The sequence below is a fragment of the Heptranchias perlo genome, chromosome 17 (assembly GCF_035084215.1).
Source record: "Heptranchias perlo isolate sHepPer1 chromosome 17, sHepPer1.hap1, whole genome shotgun sequence".
NCBI classification, from domain to species: Eukaryota; Metazoa; Chordata; class Chondrichthyes; order Hexanchiformes; family Hexanchidae; genus Heptranchias; species Heptranchias perlo.
Genome location: NC_090341.1, coordinates 5,054,838 through 5,078,511, shown reverse-complemented (window position 1 = coordinate 5,078,511; position 23,674 = coordinate 5,054,838). Strand labels below are relative to the sequence as shown.

General features: G+C 47.8%; 1 protein-coding gene across 5 annotated transcripts in view; it reads right to left on the bottom strand.

Annotated features, from left to right (window-relative positions):
• Positions 1-23,674, bottom strand: part of LOC137334002 (monoglyceride lipase-like) — a 55,974-nt gene that overhangs the window by 12,808 nt on the left and 19,492 nt on the right. For 3 of the 5 annotated variants that reach the window (XM_067998396.1, XM_067998395.1, XM_067998394.1), the window contains 4 exons: positions 14,183-14,319; positions 8,305-8,415; positions 2,166-2,255; positions 56-271 (listed from right to left, as the gene is read on the bottom strand). In XM_067998396.1, the coding sequence (XP_067854497.1) occupies positions 56-271; positions 2,166-2,255; positions 8,305-8,415; positions 14,183-14,319 (554 nt within the window). Of the gene's footprint in view, positions 1-55; positions 272-2,165; positions 2,256-8,304; positions 8,416-14,182; positions 14,320-14,453; positions 14,577-23,674 lie in introns of all 5 variants that reach the window. The other 2 variants (XM_067998398.1, XM_067998397.1) reach the window with 2 other exon arrangements.

The following is a 23,674-nucleotide window of genomic DNA, read 5'->3' as shown; positions in this document are numbered from 1 at the left end:
TACCTTGCACCAGTTTAACCTGGATTTCTTTTTTTAAAAGGGAAAAATGCATCACCTTCAATGTCTTGTCCAAGCTGGCCACTTTTCCGTACATGATGTAGGAGCCCCTGACGTCAGACAGTTTATCCGCATCACCATGTAAAATCAGCATCGGTGTAGAGATGGTGGGCAAAATTTTCTCGAGCTTGATCAACGCGTGTAACACCTCAGTAGCAAATCTCACCCTCACTGGTCCATGGTAGTTGAGAGGGTCACGTATGTAGTCAATCACCTGCAGGAACCAAAACACGTTACATCACACATTGGGACTTCAACAGAGGAGCAGTGGAACTCAACAACTATGTGAATCATTAGAAACCAAAGCGGGAGAGAGAATTTTGCATTTCTTTGAAATTGAGAAGCCTTGGCAGAAGCACAAGAGTAGAAGGCACGATAAATGAAGAAGCACTGGGCAGCCAAGAAATTGAGCTAAAGTAGGAGAGTCATCTAGACCAGCAGGATGGATGGAGAGAGCATCAGGAATGAAGCAGGCAGAACAATGGAATCGGGCAGGGAGATCATGAGGTGGGAACTGGACAGGCAAGAATGGAGAGGCAAATAGAGTGCTCCTCCATTTTGTTCCCCAAAAGTTTCACCTGACTTGACAATTATGCCTCAGTATTGACTCCAGCTTTAACTTTGCCAAGACCATCTCTTCGCCTCAACCTCAGCTCCATCTCCACCCTCAGGCACCACTAACTACAGCCTTGCGGCACCTCGGAGGAGAAGTCTCTGATCCAGGCTTTGAACGGAGGCAAGTTGAACTGAACCAAACCGGTCCTGAGGCAGGTACGATAAATATTACCATTTAATACAAACCGTCCTAGTCCCCCAGCACCTCAAATTTAAAATTCTCATCGTGTTGAAATCACTTTGTGGCCTCACCTCTCCCTAGTTCTGTAACCTCCTTCAGCCCTACAACCCCCTCCCCCCCCCCCAGAACTCCCTTTTCGTCTGATTCTGGCCACATGTACATTTCACCTCTTTGCCCCACCATTGGCAGTCATCAACTGCATGGGCCCCTCACTCTGGAATTGCCCTTCCCTAAGCCCCTCCACCTACCTCTCCTCCTTTAAGACCCTCCTTTGACAAAGTTTTTGGTCACCCCTTCCAATGTCTCCTTATTTGGCTTGGAGTTAATTTTTTTTTTTGATTATGCTTCTGTGATGCCCTTTTAGGATGTCTCTACATTAAAGCCATGATATAATTGCAATTTGTCAATATCGTCATCAGGTCAGGCCCTGGTGCTAGGTTCAGGCTGCATTTACACTAATAACTGTAAATTATTTTCTATTTTATCAATGCTACTGCAGTCAGTGCTTCTCTTGTTTCTCGTAAGCTCCAAATATTCAATCCTACATGATCCTCCTCCTCTCTGTCTCATACTTTTACTCATTGTTTCCCAGGATCTCAAACTGTGGAACTTCTTGCCTCCCTTAGTCTTCCCTTAAACCTACAGTCTACAGAAATTCCTCCCGGCACTAAATATAGCAAGGTAGCGGGTTAGCTTTGATTTATGCGAGTTATAACCAGCCTGCTGCAATGCTTTCTTTCTTACCCTGTGGATTTATAGGAGTTTTGACTATATTAGAACAGACACACAATTGCAATAATGTGTGTGGATGCTAAATATGTCCAGGTACCTTCCAAAGAAAAGCAGAGAGCTGGTTGTGAAAATGTGGCTCTTACTATTCCAGAAAGCCGTAGATACAGAATCAATTGAGATGTTTAAGATCCTTGCTTGGGAAAAGTAAGGGTATTTGGGGATGTGGAGAGCAGGCGGGGAATTGGGATTAAAAGGATTAAGAGTTGCCACGGCAACAAAATGGCGGTGCCGGTTCGATGGGCCGAATGGCCAACTACTGTTCCTGTATTTGCTTTGGTTGTAAATTGGGACATTTTACTACGTTAAAGGCGCTATATAATGCAAGTAGTTGTTGTTGAGAGAAAATGCATGTCTGATTAATTGTTTCAATGTATTGGATTAAGTGAGGAAGGCAGTCAAAGTGCCTGCTGCTGGTCCATGATGTGCTGGTGAAATGTTCGTAAACTCAACCAAATGTTCACATGGAATCCATTAAATTCTTTATTCAAATGGGAGAAGAAAAATATTAGTGCAAACCCACCTTTTCTTCGTCTCTTGATACCGAACGGGGATCCATGTATCCCAGGGCTACTTGTGGCAGAAAGTTTTTCAAAAGTCTAGCACAGAACATCTGGAGTGGAGAAAGCAAAGCAAGTCTGTGTAAGTCTATGTCCTTGTTTGGATCTATGTTTCACTCAATCATAGGAAAGATGCTATTACCCTTGAGAGGGTAGAGAAACAAGCAATCATGATGAGAGTTAAAGGGCATGGGGGTTAAATTGGTTAACCCCCGAAAACAGGCGAAGGGGTCACGGTGCGCAATTAACCCGCGCCCGGTCGTTGAGATGCTGCCTGGTGATTTCAGTGATTGCTGCGTGCAGGCAACGCTACCTGCGCTGTTGAGTGGCTGCACCCGCCAGCAGGGGGCCCCGATATCGGGAGTGGCTAGCACCACTTAAAGTCAATCTGCACCACTTAAAGGGGAGGCGCACTGTGGCTGCAGAACGTGGTGGAAGTCAATTGTGAAGTGAATCTGTGCTGCAATATAGTGAAGCTTGGTGATGATGAGAACTCTGGAATTTTTAATTAGCAACAACTTGGCTGCTCAAAGTTTACGGGACTCTTATAGTTTCAAAATACAGAGTTCAAAAATAGCACACGCATTCAGGTTTCCTCCTTATGTTTAAAACATTGAATAAAGGTTGCTCACAAATACATCCCACATCCTCCAATCTGCACACCAGACCCCGCCAATCTGCTGGTCTGAGTTTGTACCGGGCCTGTGAGAGAGCGTGCACCAAGTTCTCTGAAGATGCACCAGAGGTCTTGGTGCAAGAAGTGGACAGAAGGAGGGGCATCCTCTATCCCGCAGGGGGGCAAGAGGCCCTCCAGACATATGCTCAAGAGGCAGTGGGAGGCAGTCGCAGACTAGGGTCAATGCCAGGAGCATCACAAACATGGATGCAGTGCAGGAAGAAGTTCAATGATGTGACTTGAGTGGTCAAGGTAAGTGAGTTCAACTGTCAAGTGGCATCTCCTACCAACTGCACCGCTAGCCACCGTATCCACTGCTCCACGCACTACACCCCTCATCACCCACCTACCAACAAACTCTTTCAATCAGTACTCAACTCTTCCAGTCAGATGCTTCATCTCACCCATACACATTTCCACTGTTGCAAGCTGCACACCTATAACTCACAGGCCACACACACTGGCAGCTTTTCAACCACAACAGCCACATCATCCTAACATCTTGCAGGACACTCACCGACAGATGTCCCGCTTTCTTGCAGGAGAAGGTGGCGCATAACAGAAGGCAGCAAGTGGCAGTGGCTCCATGGAACGTGAACCCGCTGTCCTCTCTCAGGATGACAGCATTCCTGTCCCACCCCTGCCACTCTGCCAGTGCCCTTGCTGTTGCCTGTCAGCTAGCCAGCCCACTCCCTGAAGAGTGTTGAAACTTTATTATAGGAACATAGGAACAGGAGAAGGCCATTTAACCCCTCGAGCCTGTTCCGCCATTCAATGAGATCATGGCTGATCTGTGTCCTAACTCCATATACCTGCCTTAGCCCCATATCCCTTAATACTTTTGGTTAAGAAAAATCTATCAATCTCAGATTTAAAATTAACAATTGAGCTAGCTTCAACTGCCATTTGCAGAAGAGTTCCAAACTTCCCTTTGCGTGTAGAAGTGTTTCCTAACTTCACTCCTGAAAGTCCTGGCTCTAATTTTTAGGCTATGTCCCCTAGTCCTAGTATTCATGTATAGGAGACCTCCAAAAACAGGTACAAATGCATCAGCAGCCAGAACAAATAATACAGCAACTAACCTGTAAGTCCTGCATGATCCCTTTAAATAGCGCTGGTAGGGGTCCTCCATGTTGTTTGAGCCCTGTTTAGCTGTGCGAGGTTAAGACCAGGCATTGGCTGTAGCGTGGAGTTCCAATACAGCAGTGGTCCCTTTAAATCAGCATTGCACACTGATTTAGGTCACAATCTCCCTACTTTACATGCTGCCGGCGTTCATTAGGTGCGCGTGCGCAAACGCCTTTACCAATATGGTGTCCTGCGCATGTCACGCCGGAAGTGTGTGTGCGTATCTCGGATGCCATTTTTGGAGTTTAGAAGTCTGCGCAGTGCCTACACAACAGATGCTACACAGCCCAATTTAATCCCCTATCTCTAAAAAACTGTGTTCCCAGCTCAAAGCGTGCATCAGGAACTCAAGTGTGAAGGTCATTGACTCTCTCAGGATTTCCATCCATTGGGATGAAAAATCCTGGGGGCCCCTTCACCTCCACTGGAGCTGTGCCCTGGGAAAGCAAATTCATGGAGCAAAAAATTAATTCAAAATCTGATTGGCCTTTTCTTATCGTTGACATTTCTTATGCTGTTATAAGTTAGGAATTTAAGTTGAGGAAAATTAACATAGGTGGGCTTGTTTCTCTTTAGATAAGAGGAGAGTGCAAGGTTACAAAGTCAACTGACAAAGTCGACACGGGCAAATTAATTCAAGTACCAGGGGACAAGTACGTAAAATTGGAAAGTTAGGAGCGTGAAGGGAATTCTGGCAGAATTTCTTCATCCAAAGGGAAATAGATTTGTGGAGTAGGGTGGCAGGGAAGGCCATTGTGTCAGCTAGGCTCAGTGAGTGATTAAGTCAACACTGACAGCATGCAAAAATTGTAGATTCAGGCCTCACCTTCGAACTCAGGCATGTGATCTAGACTGACACTCCTAGTGCAGTACTGAGCGAGTGGATGAGGCATTAAACCGAGGCCCCTTCCACCTGTTCAGGTGGATGTTGAAGATCTAGGAACATAGGAAACGGAGTCGGCCATTCAGCCCCTTGTGCCTGCTCCGCCATTTGATAAGATCATGGCTGATCTGTGATCTAACTCCATATACCTGCCTTTGGCCCATATCCCTTAATACCTTTGGTTGCCAAAAAGCTATCTATCTCAGATTTAAATTTAGCAATTGAGCTAGTATCAATTGCCGTTTGTGGAAGGGAGTTCCAAACTTCTACCACCCTTTGTGTGTAGAAATGCTTTCTAATCTCGCTCCTGAAAGGTCTGGCTCTAATTTTTAGACTGTGCCCCCTAGTCCTAGAATCCCCAACCAGCGGAAATAGTTTCTCTCTATCCACCCTATCTGTTCCCCTTAATATCTTATAAACTTCAATCAGATCACCCCTTAACCTTCGAAACTCCAGAGAATACAACCCCAATTTGTGTAATCTCTCCTTGTAACTTAACCCTTGAAGTCCGGGTATCATTCTAGTAAACCTACGCTGCACTCCCTCCAAGGCCAATATGTCCTTCCGAAGGTGCGATGCCCAGAACTGCTCACAGTACTCCAGGTGCGGTCTAACCGGGGTTTTGTATAGCTGCAGCATAACTTCTGCCCCCTTGTACTCTCATCCTCTAGATATAAAGGCCAGCATTCCATTAGCCTTATTGATTATTTTCTGCACCTGTTCATGACACTTCAATGATCTATGTACCTGAACCCCTGAGTCCCTTTGGACATCCACTGTTTTTAACTTTTTACCATTTAGAAAGTACCCTGTTCTATCCTTTTTTGATCCAAAGTGGATGACCTCACATTTGCCTGCATTGAATTCCATTTGCCACAGTTTTGCCCATTCACCTAATCTATCAATATCGCTTTGTAATTTTATGTTTTCATCTACACTGCTTACAATGCCACCAATCTTTGTGTCATCGGCAAACTTAGATATGAGACTTTCTATGCCTTCATCTAAGTCGTTAATAAATATTGTGAATAATTGAGGCCCCAAGACAGATCCCTGCGGGACTCCACTAGTCACATCCTGCCAATGTGAATACCTACCCGTTATCCCTACTCTCTGTCACCTTTCGCTCAGCCAACTTCCTAACCAAGTCCTTACTTTTCCCTTGATTCCATGGGCTTCTAACTTAGCTAACAGTCTCTTATGTGGGACCTTATCAAATGCCTTCTGGAAGTCCATATAAATAACATCCTTTGACATTCCCCTTTCCACTACTTTAGTCACCTCTTCAAAAAATTCATACAGGTTTGTCAGGCACGACCTACCTTTCACAAATCCATGCTGGCTCTCTCTGATTAACTGAAAATCCTCGAGGTGTTCAGTCACCCTATCCTTAATTATAGACTCCAGCATTTTCCCCACAACAGATGTTAGGCTAACTGGTCTATAATTCCCTGGCTTCCCTCTCTTTCCTTTCTTAAAAAGCGGAGTGACATGTGCAATTTTCCAATCTAGAGGGTCAGTTCCTGAATCTGGAGAACTTTGAAAGATTATAGTTAGGGCATCTGCAATGTGCTCACCTACTTCCTTTAAAACCCTGGGATGGAAACCATCTGGTCCTGGGGATTTGTCACTCTTTAGTGTTATTATTTTCTTCATTACTGTTGCTTTACTTATGTTAATTTTATCGAGTCCCTGTCCCCGATTCAATATTAGTTTTCTTGGGATTTCCGGCATGCTATCCTCTTTTTCAACTGTAAATACTGACGTAAAGTAATCGTTCAACATGTCCGCCAATTCCCCATTGTCAATGACAATATCCCCACTTTCAGTTTTTCAGGGACCAACACTGCTCCTGACCACCCTCTTTTTCCTAATTTCTTGGTGCTTTCAAAGAAGAGCAGGGGAGTTCTCCTGGTGTCCTGGCCGACATTCCTCCCTCAATCACTACCACCCCCCCCCCAAAAAAAAACACATTAAACTGGATATTCTTTTCATTGATGTTTGTGAGAACTTGTTTGAATGACTAGACTAATAATCCAGAGAATATGAGTTCAAATCCCACCATGGCAGTTTGAAAATTTGAATTCAGTTTTAAAAAAGAAAGAGATGAAGAGAGAGAGGGAAAGAAAGAAAGCAAGCAAGAGACTTGCATTTATATAGCGCTTTTCATGACCTCGGGACCGTCCCAAAGCATTTTACAACCATTGAATGAACTTTTGAAGTGTAGTCATTGTTGTAATGTAGGAAACGCAGCAACCAATTTGCACACAGCAAGATCCCACAAACAGCAGTGTGATAATGACCAGATAATCTGTTTTAGTGATGTTGGTTGAGGGATAAATATTGGCCAGGACACCCCTGCTCTTCTTCAAAATACTGCCATCGGATCTTTTATGAACACCTGAGAGGTCAGATTAACGTCTCATCTGAAAGACGGTACCTCCAACAGTGCAGCGCTCCCCCAGTACTGCACTGGAGTGTCAGCCTGGATTATGTGCTCAAGTCTCTGGAACGGGGCTGGAACACATGACTTTCTGCCTCAGAAGCAAGAGTGCTACCCACTGAGCCACGGCTGACAAAGTCTGGAAATAAAAAGCTGGCATTGACAAAAGTGACCATGAAGCTGTCGCATTGTTGTTAAAACCAAATTGGATTCACTAAATGTCGTCTAAGGAAGGAAACCTGGCGTCCTTACCCCGCCTCGACTACATGTGACTCCAGTCCCACACCAACATGGTTTACTCTGAAATGGCCTATCAAACTGCTACAAAGAATACCACACAGACTGCAGCAGTTCAAGAAGGCGGCCCACCACCACCTTCTCAGGGCATCTAGGGATGGACAATAAATGCCAGCCTTGCCGGCGACGCCCACATCCAGAGAATAAATTTTTTAAAACTTCTCGCGCCACAGCTGCTGGCACAAAACCACGAGCAAAGACATTCAACTACAGGGGACTTACCCCTTACAAGGCAAACGCAGTAGGTAACATTGTCAAACTGCGGGAAAGTGTCCATGTGATCGGACATCACATGGTCAGATGTCACGTAATCAAACTTCTAAGAATATGTTCAATGAGAGTTGGCAACCCTAATTACAAATAACACCGCCCCACCCCCCCTGCCCTGACCAACAAGATTCGGTTCGTGCTGCAGTGGAGTTGCAGGGTCTTGTGGGAAGTTCTGCCCTGGTGCAAGGAAGGGAAACCCGTCCCTCGGAGCCTGGCTCATGGGTGAAGAGCGGCCGCTTGCACTGGGGTTCCTTTTGGGTGTCAGTGGAACTGCATCCCACCGATAATTGGGAGTCTTCGGGAGCGGGGAAGGGGAATTGGTGGTGAAAACTGGCGGGTGGGGGGGGTGGGGCAATCGTTTTAATGAAGTGTTCAGAGTGTTTGAAGAGTCTCCTGTGCTTTTACCTTGGTAAAGGTTGCTGACTCGGGATTCATTAGCACCAAAGGTGCTATAAAAATCATCCCCGCAATGTCGTTCTGTCTCTCATTTGCTACGTATAGTGAGATCAATCCTCCCTGAAATGCAAGAGGAGACAGAATTAAGATAAACAAAAGGGTTCGGCAAAGCCATTAATGAGCTCAGGTGGCCACACTCCCCATGATAGCTCAGTGGGTGAAGGTATTACTCAATGTAATGCAGTGCCACACAGGTCGGAAGTACCCAGCTTTGATTCTGGGCTAATCTCGGCCAGGGCAGTGGCGGGTGAAATTCGCGTTGAGCGGCAGCGCGAGACAGGCGATAGCCCATTTGGTGGCCCGTTTTAACACCCCGATTATCTTCTCCACTGAACAACAACACAGCTTGCATTTATATAGCGCCATTAACGTACTATAACATCCCAGGGCGCTTCACAGGAGCATAATCAGACAAAACTTCACACCGAACCACATAAGGAGATATTAGGACAGGTGACCAAAAGCTCGGTCAAAGAGGTAGGTTATAGAATCATAGAAGTTACAACATGGAAACAGGCCCTTCGGCCCAACATGTCCATGTCGCCCAGTTTATAGCACTAAGCTAGTCCCAATTGCCTGCACTTGGCCCATATCCCTCTATACCCATCTTACCCATGTAACTGTCCAAATGCTTTTTAAAAGACAAAATTGTACCCGCCTCTACTACTGCCTCTGGCAGCTCGTTCCAGACACTCACCACCCTTTGAGTGAAAAAATTGCCCCTCTGGACCCTTTTGTATCTCTCCCCTCTCACCTTAAATCTATGCCCCCTCGTTATAGACTCCCCTACCTTTGGGAAAAGATTATCTATGCCCCTCATTATTTTATAGACTTCTATAAGATCACCCCTTAACCTCCTACTCTCCAGGGAAAAAAGTCCCAGTCTGTCTAACCTCTCCCTGTAAGTCAAACCATCAAGTCCCGGTAGCATCCTAGTAAATCTTTTCTGCACTCTTTCTAGTTTAATAATATCCTTTCTATAATAGGGTGACCAGAACTGTACACAGTACTCCAAGTGTGGCCTCACCAATGCCCTGTACAACTTCAACAAGACATCCCAACTCCTGCATTCAATGTTCTGACCAATGAAACCAAGCATACCGAATGCCTTCTTCACCACCCTATCCACCTGTGACTCCACTTTCAAGGAGCTATGAATCTGTACTCCTAGATCTCTTTGATGTGTAGTTCTAGTCACCTAATCAAAGAAAGGAAGTTATTGCCCTTAAGAGAGTACAGGGGTGAGCAATGAATGTGTTTAAATTATGAGAAAGTTGGGCTATGGGGAGCATCTTAAAGGAGAAGAGAGAGGTGGAGAGGTTTAGGGAGGGAATTCCAGACCTTGGGCCTGGGCAGCTGAAGGCACTGCTGCCAATGGTGGGGCGAAGGGAGTGTGGGATGGACAAGAGGCCAGAATTGGAGGAACGCAGGGTTCTCGGAGGGTTGTAGAGCCGGAGGAGATTACAGAGATAGGGAGGGGTGTAGAGCTGCAGGAGATTACAGAGATTGGGGTGGGGGGGGGGGGGGCGCGGCGTAGGGCCGGAGGAGATTACAGAGATGGCGACTTAAGTCAATGGAAAAGAAAATTGGGGAGTGTGAAACTGCCGATGCGCTAGCGCCCATTTTGCGCTGCCTCCCAAGGTGGATTTCACCCCTTCTGAAGCAGGTTAGTCACGTTGGGTGAGGCCAGGTCTGGTCTCGACTGAGACAATTCCTGACACTCACTAACTACCCCACCGACGAACAGTGTCCAGGATCGCACACGAGGGAGTACCAGAGGGCCATGGGTCACATGTAACACCACAGCTCAGCAAGGGGTCAGCACCTGCAGGAGAAGGCGGCTCACCACCACCTTCTCAAGGCCAACTAGGGATGGGCATTCTACCCACTTCACCCCCATAGAGACCAGGTTTACCCCCGACCCCTGGTGACTTTGTTGCTCTCAACTGTGGGGATATTAATGTAGGCCTCAGCACCCTTGGGTAATCCCGCTGGGGTGGGAGAATTGGGCAGCTACACCATGAATCCATTCTACAGCACAATTTAATGTCAAGAAAATTGGGGAAAATACTAGCACACTAGACTTCCATCCAACATGATCTAAATTCGACACTGCAACACAACTCTATCAGCTGATTCAAAGGCAAGGAGGTCAGCCAAGGTCATTCTCAGTACTTTTTCTGAAAGGGGCATTGCCACCACTCGCTTGGTAAGTATTTTGCCTGCACCTTGCAATGCTGTCATTCAAATCGCAAAAGGTCTTGCAGCGTTTGCCCGTGACGAATAAAAATGGTTTCCCATTTGGTACTCCCGCCGGCTCATAACGGAGCAATGACTGTACCGAGGGAGCGCTGCTTTGTTGGAGGTGCCATTAATCCAAGGCCCCGTCTGCCCGGTTTAGGTGGGCATTAAAGACCCTGTGGCAGTGTTTGAAGATAAGCAGAGAGTGTTCTGGCCAACATTCCTCCCTCAATCGATGTGACCAGAAAAGAAAAGAACAAGTCACTCGATCTGCTCTGCTGTTGGTGGGATCCTGCTGTGCGCAACATGGTGCTGGTGGGATCCTGCTGTGCACAACATGGTTGCTGTGTCTGCCTACATACCAAACAGTCGCTGCACTCCAAAGTAATCCGCTGCACTTCAAACACTTTGTGAAATGTGCGAGGGGACCGGAAAGGCACGATATAAATACAAATCTTTCTTAAAATTGTTGGCAGAAGGAATTTGATCTTCATTTGGTTCCTTCCCTACCCCAAGGCGGTGCCAAGCCCCTTTCCCCTTAAAGGGTTACATAGAATTAACAGCACAGAAACAGGCTATTTGGCTCATAGGGGTCTATGCCGGTGTTTATGCTCCACATAAGCCTCCTCCCAGCCCTCTTCATTTAATCCTATCAGCAGAATGCACAAATACACAAAAATAAAGCATCAATTCTATGAGGATTTACGGACTGTTGGTTGGGGCAGCGTCGAGGGAGCCTTATTCTGCATTTAATCCGTGCTGTACCTGCTCTGGGAGTGATTGATGCCGACATAGACTGCTCGAAATGGAAAGTGTTCCCTTTCACAGAACTAACAGCCCCCATCTTGATGAAAACAAAATTTATTTGAAAAAAATTTACACCATCAATTGGAGTGAAAAACAATTAACAGTCTGAGTTTGTGTGTGAATTAAAAGCGGTGTGTGGGCGCAACCTGGGAAGAAAACCAACCCCGTTTCCCAAGGAAACTCGCTCACTCTCCATCTGTCAGTTCTTACTGTTTCCATTCGACTGTATCCTCTCAGTAATTGGGCTCCCTGCTGAGTCTGCTTTGTATAGTTTTTACATTGATTTTCCTCTTTCCCCTGAGACTAAATGTTGCTGTTCAAAATGGATGAGCTGGGCATTTCAAACAGAACTCCAGCCTGAGCACAGTCACAGTCAATTTTATACTGCCTGCATTTTGAAGCCTCTCTGTCTTGGGAATGTGAGCTCCTTGCGACTCTCTTCCCTCTTTTCCTTACAGTCAGGCGCTAGTCCTGCTGGGATTCACTTGCACTCCTCTTGTGGACCCCAGTTTGAAAACCTAGGGTCTACACCAGCGTTACTCACTACCTGTCTGTCCAAAGGGCCATCGTCCCAGACCAGTATCTCAGTTGAGGGCCACTGCCAGTAATGATGCGTGGGTTTGTGCCTGCGATTCCCCCACACAGTGACCTCATGATTTTAATGGTGTCATAGTGGGAGGGAAAGAGAGAGAGAAAGAAAGAACGAACGAACGAACAAACTTGCATTTATATAGCACCTTTTAAGACCTCCAGGACATCCAGAAGCGCTTTACAGCCAATGAAGTACTTGTCACTGTTGTAATGTAGGGAAATGCGGCAGCCAATTTGCGCACAGCAAGATCCCACAAACAGCAATGAGCTAATGACCGATAACCTGTTTTAGTGATGTTGGTTGAGGGATAAATATTGGCCAAGACACCAGGGAGAGCTCCCCTGCTCCTCTACCAATAGTACCATGGGATCTTTTACATCCACCTGAGAGGGTTTAATGTCTCACTCCTGGGATGAGAGGGTTGTCCTATGGAGGAGAGATTGAGTTAAATGGGCCTGTATTCTCTGGAGTTTTGAAGAATGAGAGGTGATCTTATAGAAACATAAGATTCTGAGGGGGCTTGACAGGGTAGATGCTGAGAGGTTGTTCCCCCTGGCTGGAGAGTCTAGAACCGGGGGCATAGTCTCAGGATAAGGGGCCGGCCATTTAAGACTGAGAAGGAGGAATTTCTTCACTCCGAAGGTTGTGAATCTTTGGAATTCTCTACCCCAGAGGGCTGTGGATGCTAAGTCGTTGAGTATATTCAAGGCTGAGATAGATAGATAGATTTTTGGACTCTAGGGGGATGAAGGGATATGGGGATCGGGCAGGAAAGTGGAGTTGAGGTCGAAGATCAGCCAAAATCTTATTAAATGGTGGAGCAGGCTCGAGGGGCTGTAGGCCTACTCCTACTCCTAATTCTTATGTTCATTTGAAAGATGGTACCTCCGACAGTGCAGCACTCCCTCAGTACTGCTCAAGTCTCTGGAGTGGGACTTCAACCCATGACCTTCTGATTTCGGGGCGAGCGTGCTACCAACTGAGTCAAGGCTGTCGCCCAGTCACCCTGGACACACCCAGGCTGAGATCAGCTAACTCAATACAGACCAAGGATTGAATCTGGGACTTCTCTGATCCATGTGGCTCTGCTGCTCACTGAGTAATCTTCATTAATATCTCTCCCCATGTACTGCCTCTGTTTTTCCCCGTTGTCTAGTTTTGGATTTGGACAAAAGCTGGCAAATAGAGACCAAGTGCTGTATGTTAACACCCCCACTCCCCATCTGTCCCTCCCAGAAAAAGAAAATCAAACAGAAGAGTTGTTCCTGGGGGGACAGGGCGGGCGGGCGGCGAACGAGGGGCCCTTCCACATCGCCTAGCAGTACAGTAACAACTTGATTTTAATACAGCGTCGACCATGTAATGAAACATCCCAAGATGCTTTGCAGTGGGAAGTGATGGGCACCCAAACAGGAAGTAGAAGAGAAGTTAGGGGAAGTGACCAAAAACAAGGTCAGAGCAGGTAATTACTGGGGAGGGTTTTGGGGGGGTGGGGTGGGAAAGAGGGGTGAGGCGAAGGAATCTGGAAAGAGAATTCCAGACTGCAGGATTATGGAGGCTGAAGACTCTGCTACTGATGGTGGAGTGAAGGGGGGCTGGGAATGGGCAACGAGCAGAGGGAGGGAAGGGGGGCCGAAATGAGCGGGAGGGGGGGGTAAACGAGCAGGGGGAGGTGGGTAAACGAGCAGGGGGAGGGAGGGAGGGGGCAGAAACGAGCAGGGGGGGGGAAACGAGCAGAGGGAGGAAAGGGGGCCGAAATGAGCGGGGGGGGGGGGTAAACGAGCAGGGGGAGGTGGGTAAACGAGCAGGGGGAGGGAGGGAGGGGGCAGAAACGAGCAGGGGGGGGGAAACGAGCAGAGGGAGGAAAGGGGGCCGAAATGAGCGGGGGGGGGGGGGTAAACGAGCAGGGGGAGGTGGGTAAACGAGCAGGGGGAGGGAGGGAGGGGGCAGAAACGAGCAGGGGGGGGAAATGAGCAGAGGGAGGGAAGAAACGAGTGGGGCGGGGGGAAAGAGTCCGAAGTGCATAGATTGCAAGGTTTGACATAGTAGGGCTGCTAATGGAGTACTGGAAATAACCTCTTGCCCATATATGGATATATACCCACCCTCCTGCCCATGTATAGAAAAAAGGTGCTAAAATAGAATAACTTGCAAATTAATGCCATTTTGTTCCAATGGGTCACTTACCATGGAAGTTGAAAAGAGGTAAATCCTTAGGTGTGGGTGACTTCTCTTCATCATGTCAATGTGCTGCAGGGTGTCCCGGACATATATTCCGAAATGAGACACCATCATGCCTTCCCCTTCACTCTGTCCATGGCCAACTGTAAGTAAGGAGGGGAAAAAAATAGAATGACTTAGAGGCATTAAACAATTGGGTGGAGAGCTCACTCAAGGGCTCAGTGAGGGGTACAGACCAGGACGGTGCTCCATTCACTAAAATCAACGCTTAAGTTACCAGAATCAGCCATGACTGAGGGGGGCACTTCTCCAGAGGAAGGGTCGTCAAGAAGATAGGTCGGGTACAAACCAAGCATGTTCCTCTAAGGAGGAAGGATGGGGCATCCAAAGCTAGAGCTCCCTGGGTGACAAAGGAAATAGAGGTTAAATTAAAACAGAAAAATCTCAGGTACAGAATACAGCAGAAAACCAGGCAGAATAGAAAGAGTGCAGGGGGAAAATGAAAAAGGATATAGGAAGGGCAAAGAGAGAATATGAAAAAGATTAGCGGGCAACATAAAAGGGAACTCAAAAATCTTTTATAAACATATAAAAAGTAAAAGGAAGGTTAATGGAATGGTGGGGCCGAAAAAAGGAAATCTTCTTGTGGAGGCAGAGGGCATGACTGAGGTACTGAATAGAATCATTGAAAGTTAGGGCACAGAAGGAGGCTATTCAGCCCATTGTGTCCGTGCCGGCCGATAAAGAGCTATCCAGCTTAATCCCACTTTCCAGCACTTGCTCCGTAGCCCTGTAGGTTACGACACTTCAAGTGCACATCCAAGTACTTTTGAAATGAGTTGAGGGTTTCTGCCTCTACCACCCTTTCAGGCAGTGAGTTCCAGACCCCCACCACCCTCTGTGTGAAAAAATTTCTCCTCAGCTCCCCTCTAATCCTTCTACCAATTACTTTAAATCTATGCCCCCTGGTCACTGACCCCTCTGCTAAGGGAAATAGGTCCTCCCCATCCACTCTATCTAGTCCCGTCATAATTTTATATATCTTAATTAAATCTCCCCTCAGCCTTTGTTACAAAGAAAACAACCCCAGCCTGTCCAATCTTTTCTCCTAGCTAAAGTTCTCCAGCCCTGGCAGCATCCTCATAAATCTCCTCTGTGTCCTCTCTAGTGCAATCACATCTTTCCTGTAATGTGGTGACCTGAATTGTTCACAGTAATCAAGCTGTGGCCCAAACAATGTTTTATACAGTTCTAACATAACCTCCCTACTCCTACATTCAATGCCTCGGTTAATAAAGGAAAGTATCCCATTTGCCTTTTTAACCACTTTATCCACCTTCAGGGATCTGTGGACATGCACTCCAAGGTCCCTTTGTTCCTCTACACCTCTCAGTATCCTCCCATTTATTGTGTACTCCCTTGTCTTATTTGCCCTCCCCTAATGCATTACCTCACACTTCTCTGGATTGAATTCCATTTGCCACTTTTCTGCCCACCTGACCAGTCCATTGATATCTTCCTGCAGTCTATGGCTTTCCTCCTCACTATCAACCACAATTTTTGTATCATCTTCAAACTTCTTGATCAAGCCCCCCTCATTCAAGTCCAAATCAATAATATGTACCACAAAATGCAAGGGACCTAGTACTGAGCCTTGCTGGAACCCACTGGAAACAGCCTTCCAGTCACAAAAACACCCGTCAACCATTAACGTTTGCTTCCTGCCACTGAGCCAATTTTGGATCCAACTAGGCACTTTCCCTTGGATTCCATGGGCTTTTACTTTTTTGACCAGTCTGCCATGTGGGCCCTTGTCAAAAGCCTTGTTAAAATCCATGCACACTACATCAAATGCGTTACCGTCATCGACCCTCCTTATTGCCTCCTCAGAAAATTCAATCAAGTTAGTCAGACACGACCTTCTTGTAACAAATCCATGCTGCCTGTCCTTGATTAACCCATATCTTTCTAAATGACAATTTTTGCTGTCCCTCAGAATCGATCCCAATAATTTGCCCACCACCGAGGTTAGACTAACTGGCCTGTAATTACTTGGTCTATCTCTTTCTCCCTTTTAAAATCATCTCAGCCCCAGGACATTGCTGCAGGAGTTCCTCAGGGCAGTGTCCTAGGCCCAACCATGTTCAGCTGCTTCATCAATGACTTTCCCTCCATCACAAGGTCAGAAATGGGGATGTTCGCTGATGATTGCTCAGTGTTCAGTTCCATTAGCAACCCCTCAGATAATGTAGCAGTCCGTGCCCGCATGCAGCAAGACCTGGACAACATCCAAACTTGGGCTGATAAGTGGCCAGTAACATTCGCGCCAGACAAATGCCAGGCAATGACCATCTCCAGCAAGAGAGAGTCTAACCACCACCCCTTGACATTCAATGGCATTACCATCGCCGAATCCCCCACCATCAACATCCTGGGGGTCACCATTGACCAGAAACTTAACTGGACCAGCCATATAAACACTGTGGCTACAAGAGCAGGTCAGAGGCTGATATTCTGCGGCAAGTGACTCATCTCCTCACTCTCCAAAGCCTTTCCACCATCTACAAGGCACAAGTCAGGAGTGTGATGGAATACTCTTCACTTGCCTGGAATGAGTGCAGCTCCAACAACACTCAAGAAGCTCGACACCATCCAGGACAAAGCAGCCTGTTTGATTGGCACCCCATCCACCACCCTAAACATTCACTCCCTTCACCACCGGCGCACGGTGGCTGCAGTGTGTACCATCCACAGGATGCACTGCAGCAACTCGCCAAGGCTTCTTCGACAACACCTCCCAAACCCGCGACCTCTACCACCTAGAAGGACAAGAGCAGCAGGCACATGGGAACAACACCACCTGCACGTTCCCCTCCAAGTCACACACCATCCCGACTTGGAAATATATCGCCGTTCCTTCGTCGTCGCTGGGTCAAAATACTGGAACTCCCTTCCTAACAGCACTGTGGGAGAACCTTCACCACAAGGACTGCAGCGGTTCAAGAAGGCGGCTCACCACCACCTTCTCGAGGGCAATTAGGGATGGGCAATAAATGCTGGCCTCGCCAGTGATGCCCACATCCCATGAACAAATAAAAAACAACGGCACAATGTTAGCAGTCCTCCAATCCTCTGGCACCACACCTGTAGCCAGGGAGGATTGGAAAATGATGGTCAGAGCCTCTGTTATTTCCTCCCTTGCTTCTTTTAACAACCTGGGATACATTTCATCCAGGCCTGGCGATTTATCTACTTTCAAAGATACTAATCCCCTTGATTCTTCCTCTCTGACTATGTTTATCCCATCCAATATTTCACTCCTCCACCTTAACTACAATCTCTGCATCGTCCCCCTCTTTTGTGAAGACAGATGCAAAGTATTCATTAAGAACCATACCCACATCTTCCGCCTCCACACATAGGTTACCTTTTTGGTCTCTAATAGGCCCTACTCTTTCCTTAGTTATCCTCTTGCTCTTTATGTATTTATAAAACATTTTTGGGTTTTCCTTAATTTTACTTGACAATATTCTTTCATGCCCTCTCTTTGCTTTCCTAATTTCTATTTTAATTTCACCCCTGCACTTTCTATACTCCTCTGGGCTTTCTGCAGTATTGAGCTCTCACTGTCTGACATAAGCTTTCCTTTTTTGCCTTGTCTTACCCTGTATGCTCCTTGTTATTCAGGGGGCTCTAGATTTGGCAGTCCCACCCTTTTTCTTTGTGGGAACATGTTTATTCTGAACTCCTTGAATCTTCCCTTTGAATGCCTCCCACTGCTCTGACACTGATTTACCTTCAAGTAGCTGTTTCCAGTCCATTTTTGCTAAATCACTTCTCAGCTTAGTAAAATTGGCCTTTCCCCAATTTAGAACTTTTACTCCTGTTCTATTCTTTGTCCTTTTCCATAACAATGCTGAATCTAACTGAATTATGAACTGAATGAGGACTTTGCATCCATCTTCACAAAAGAGGATGAAGTTAATGTCACTGTAGAGGAGGAGAGAGTAGAGATAGTGGAAAGGATAAAAATAGAAAGGAGGTGCTAAATAGGTTGGCATCACTCAAAGTTAACAAATCCGCCGGTCCAGATGGGATGCATCCTAGGTTGCCAAGGGAAGCAAAGGTGGAGATAGCAGACGCTCTGACCACAATCTTTCAATCCTCTTTGGATATGGGAGTGGTGCCAGAGGACTGGAGGATTGCAAATGTTACGCCCCTATTCAAAAAAGGGGAGAGGGATAAACCTGGAAACTACAGGCCAATCAGTCTATCATCAATGGTGGGAAAACCACTAGAGACCATTGTCAAGGACAAGATCAATTCTCACTTGGAGAAGCATGGATTAATAAGGGACAGCCAGTATGGCTTTGTTAATGGCAAATCGGGTCTGACTAACCTGATTGAGTTCTTTGATGAAGTAACAGAGAGGGTTGATGACGGTAGTGAAGTAGATGTTGTATATATGGACTTTCAAAAGGCATTTGATAAAGTACCACATGACAGACCTATTTGTAAAATGGAAGCACATGGGATTAAAGGGATGGTGATAACTTGGGTACATAATTGGCTATGAGATAAGAGGCAGAGAGTAATGGTGAATGGTTGTTTTTCTGACTGGAGAGAAGTATGCAGTGGGATCTCCCAGTGGTCGATATTAGGACCACTGCTTTTCTTGTTATATATAAATGACCTGGGCTTGGGTACAGAGAGTACAATTTTGAAGTTTGTGGATGATACAAAACTTGGCAAAGTAGTAAATAGTGAGAAGGATAGTCGGAGACTTCAGGAGGGCATAGATCGACAGGTGAAATGGGCAGACACAATTTAATGCGGATAAGTGTGAAGTGATGCACTTTGGGGAGAATAACGTGGAGAGGCAGCATAATCTAAATGGTACTATTTTGAGGGGGCTGAAGTGTAGTCACTGTTGTAATGTGGAAGACGTAGCAGCTAGTTTGCACACAGCAAACAAACAGCAATGTGATAACGACCAGATGATCTGTTTTAGTGATGTTGGTTGATGGATGAATGTTGTCCAGGGAGAACTCCTCTACTCTTCTTCGAAATAGTGCCGTGGGATCTTTTACATCCACCTCAGAGGGCAGACACGGCCTCAGTTTGGCTTCTCATCCAAAGGACCTGCACCTCCGACAGTGCAGCACTCCCTCACTGCTGCACTGGGAATGTCGGCCTAGATTTTGTGCACAGGGTGCCGATTTTCGGATGGCGGAGTGGGGGCGTTGGGCTCCTAAAATTGTATAAATCTGGAGTGGGTTTGGAGCCTGGCTGCAACCCGCTGACTTCCGGGTTCCCCAGTGACGTGTTCGGGTGCGTGCGCACCTCCCGAATGCGGGACTCCCACCGGCAATTAAAGCCATGGGATGATGATTTACATAGTTTGTCAGATAGTTGAGATACTTGAGAGACCTCATTGAGTAGACATTTTGGCAGGGATGCAATTTTGAAGGATCCTCAGGCTGTTTCCCATGTTGTGGGAAACACTCCCTGTTCTAGCAGACGTATTTCAGCCAGCAGCCAGTGGGAGATGCAAATGATTATTTGACAGGTGGGGAGAATACTTCATTTATTGCAGCAGGGCACTCTGTCACTTCAGACAAAGTTTTGCTTGCAAGACCTTTGTGTTTTCACTCAAAATTCTTACTTTCCACCCAAAACTCTGCTGTGCAAACACATTTACCTACTTTGCGGACCCTCTCAAACTCACACAGTCAGGATGGGGGGGAGCCATGGCTGCCCACTTCATCCAAGGATGAGCAACATCACCAGCCTCGCCAGGCACGCCGTCCACCTCTGCCATGTAGAGCTCCACAACACAGTGCTGTGCCACAGGCACCTCCACAAGAGCACGGAGGGCAACAGAGAGCGAGACGTCGCAGGAGGCACTACCTTCGCAACAGGGTCTACAGACCAAGGCTCAGCTTCCTGGACCTCTCTGACTCGGAGTCTTCGTATGCACTGCTCCTCAGTCGCCAGGTAGTCACAGACATCTGCAGCCTCCTTCATGCCGAGCTGCTCTCGGCTGGGCCGAGCAGCATCTCCTTACCTGTTGCTGTCAAAGTCACCACTGCCCTCAACTTCTTCACCTCCGGATCATTCCATGGTGCCAACGGGGACATCACCGGGGTCTCTCAGTCATCTGCACATAAGTGCATAAGGCTTGTTTCGCAGGGCCTCGCACTATGTCAACTTCCCCATGGACGACCTCAGCCTGACGGAGAGGGCCGTAGGATTCTACTCTGTGGCTGGCTTCCCATGGGTGCTGGGTGTAATTGATTGCACCCATATAGCAATACGAGCACCTCCACATGAGCCAGGACTGTTCATCAACAGGAAGGGCTTTCACTCCATCAACACTCAGCTCATCTGTGACCACTGCAAGAGATTCCTTCACATGTGCGCCAGATACCTTGGCAGCTGACACGATTCCTTCATCCTCTGGGAGTCCAACATCCCGCCCCTCTTCCACGCACCAAATACCCGCAAGGGCTGGATACCCTCTGCACATGTGGCTCATGACACCTCTGAGGAACCCCATCACCGTCGATATAACGACAGCCACATCGTTACTAGGTCTACAATTGAGCAGCTATAGGGCTGCTCAAGGTGCGCTTCAGGTGCTTTGATCATTCTGGGGGAGCGCTTCAATGCGCACCAGACAGAGTGGGACGCATTATAGTCGTGTGTTGTGCCCTGCACAACATGGCACAACAGAGAGGGGTGCCGCTAGAGGAGGCCCCATCCACATCTGCCACCCACATTGAGGAGGTGGAGCAGGATGAGGAGGAGGAGGCAGAGGAGGAGCAACCATGGGCAGAACAGCGGCTCACCTGGCTGCTCGTGAGGCCAGGGAGTCACTGATATGTGAACGGTTCTCCTAAAATCAGTGTGAAGAGTCTAGTCTTCACCACCTGGATAAAGCAACAGCCACACTGGCTCTCTCTCCCCCCACCCCCCCCGCACAAAACAGTCCTGCAACTACACATACACCCACTGTAGAGTGACCCAATGGGTGGCATCAAGTGTGGCATTCATGGTGAACCTCATGAAAGGGCCTTATTACACAAGCCAGTCAAGAATGGCCAAGACACAGCAGTAGTGGTGACAATAATAATATTTAATGTGCGTTTAACAAAAAGCACATGTAAATAAAAAACATGACAAACCGTCAAACACCCTTGTGCATCCCCTTAGTGCTCACAAAACCTTCGCCTTTCGCTTCCGACTACTCCTACGTGGTGCTTCCCCTGTAGCTGCAGCAGAGGTAGTGGCAGGTTGCTCTTGTTCATGCCCTGACCGATTAGATGCTTTGGGCCAATGTCCTCTGGGTTTTGGTACCCGTGACGGCCTCTCCAAAGACTGCTCCACCTGCACCTGTGCAGGGGCAGACTCACCCACCTGGAGAGGAGGCAGCATTGCGGGTACTGTTTGAGAGGGGGGCAACGGGTGAGATGTAGGGGTGCTTTGAGTGGCGTCCCCACTTCCATATCCCCTTTTGCCATCATCCCTCTCCTGGGCCAGGCCCACACCACTCCTACCACTCCGCTGGACAACAGTTTGGAGGACATGTGTGAAGCCTTGTAAGGCCAGTGCTAGAGTATCTGCCTGCCTATTTAAGGCAGCAGAATGTTATTCACCGAGTCTGAAGGGCCGTTGTCAGGGCCTGAATGGACTCATTTGTGAGCCGTGACTTGAAGCTCGATGGAGGCTAGCCTTCCCTCCATCGCAGACATTCCTGCACTTACCCGGGACACTATCTCAAAGATGCCTTCGCGTCCCTGTGACAGTATCTCAGAGATGCCCTCCCTTACCTGTGCCACCATGCCACTCATGCAGGAGTTGGACTCCTCCATCCTCTGCGCGATTGTGGAGAGTGCGCGTGGCACCTGTTCCAGCACCTCGCAAATGTGCGGCTGCCCCTCGATCATTCTCCTTTTAATGGATGTCCCCCAGGGTTCAGTATCTCTGCCCAGCTGAGCAGAGCCTGGAGAAGAGTGCTCCCACCGACGCGGACTCTCCACAGCTGCCCCTGCCACCGGCTTGTGCTCACGTGAGTAGAGACTCACCATGTGCGACCCCAACTAACTGAGGACGGAGACCCACCATGTGTATCTGCGCTGGTGGATGGCCCCCTCAGAGACCGGCAGGTCCTCTGAGGAATTGCCCTCCGCCGTCACAGCGGTCGCTGAAGGCCTTGTAAGAGAACAGAAGGCAATATTAAGCATGATAACAGATGTTGAGGTGCTGAAGATGGCAAGGCATGTTAACATCAATTGATATTGTGTGTGCTGCATGTTAAAGTTCTGTCACCAGACGTCCCCGACAGACAGGCACTCGAGGGTGCGGCTCAGCTCCAGCGCCTCCTGCTCCACGTCTGTGAGCACGACTATCTATTGCGGCCCCCACTCCGGTCCTCGCCCTCTCCCAAGCATTCTGGGCTCTCTTCTCCTATAAGGGGAGAAAGTAGAGAGGTGTGAGTGAGGGATGGTGACGTGACCAACCGATGAATGCATTGGTTTGGGTGCGGCTGACTGTGAAAGAGATGCATCAGAGGGTGAGTATGAGACAGAGCCGTGACATTGTATGAGGATTGGGTTGAGTGGTAGTGGTGGGGTGAGTACTGGGGAGGTGAGGAAGTGGTGAGTAAGTGTTGGCAGTGCAGAATGAGTTGGGGGGTGGGGATGGTGATGGGGAAGACAGAATGCAGGAGAATCAGTAAGTATACTCACTTTGGCTGACCTAGTTAGGCCACTGAAGCGCTTCCTGCTCTGGATCGAGGTGCGGGAGATGTTACTGCTGCTGGCGACCTCTGCCACCTCGAGCCAGGCCTTCCTCCCGTCCGCCGGGTAAAAGACATCCCTCCTCCTCACCCCATCCAGTAGCACCTAGAGTGAGGCATCACTGAATCTAGGAGCAGCCTTTCTCCTGGGCTGCTCCATTGTGTTATATGGGTGTTTGCTCCAGGAGCAGCCATTGGAGGACTGCCCCTTTAAGTAGAGATCCACCAGCTGACAGCCTGTGATGCGGGGTGCGCAGTCCGCCTGCTGCGCAGGTTTCTGACGACAAACCTGTGAGCCACGTTAAGTGGCTCCAATTTACCTCCAATTGTGTGGGGAACGGACGGATTTTACTGGGCAAGTTACATACGCGCCCAATCGCCCCTCCACTGCTGCTAACCCGCCTCCCCGCTAATATCGAGGCCCAGTTCTCTGGAGTGGGGACTTGAACCCACAACCTTCTGACTCAGAGGTGAGAGTGCAACCCACTGAGCCATGGCTGATACCACTACAATTCTAAAATACAGTGGCATCAGTGTATAATAGAATGCTGCTTATATAGTTGCAATTTTTTTACCAGTGTATAAGATTCCATGCAATCTTGAGTGCAGATCTGTCCTTATATGCTGCATTTTACAGTACCCTCTTGTGGGTCCACAATATCTGCTTCAAATGGTCTTCCTTTTCAACAGTAATCGTC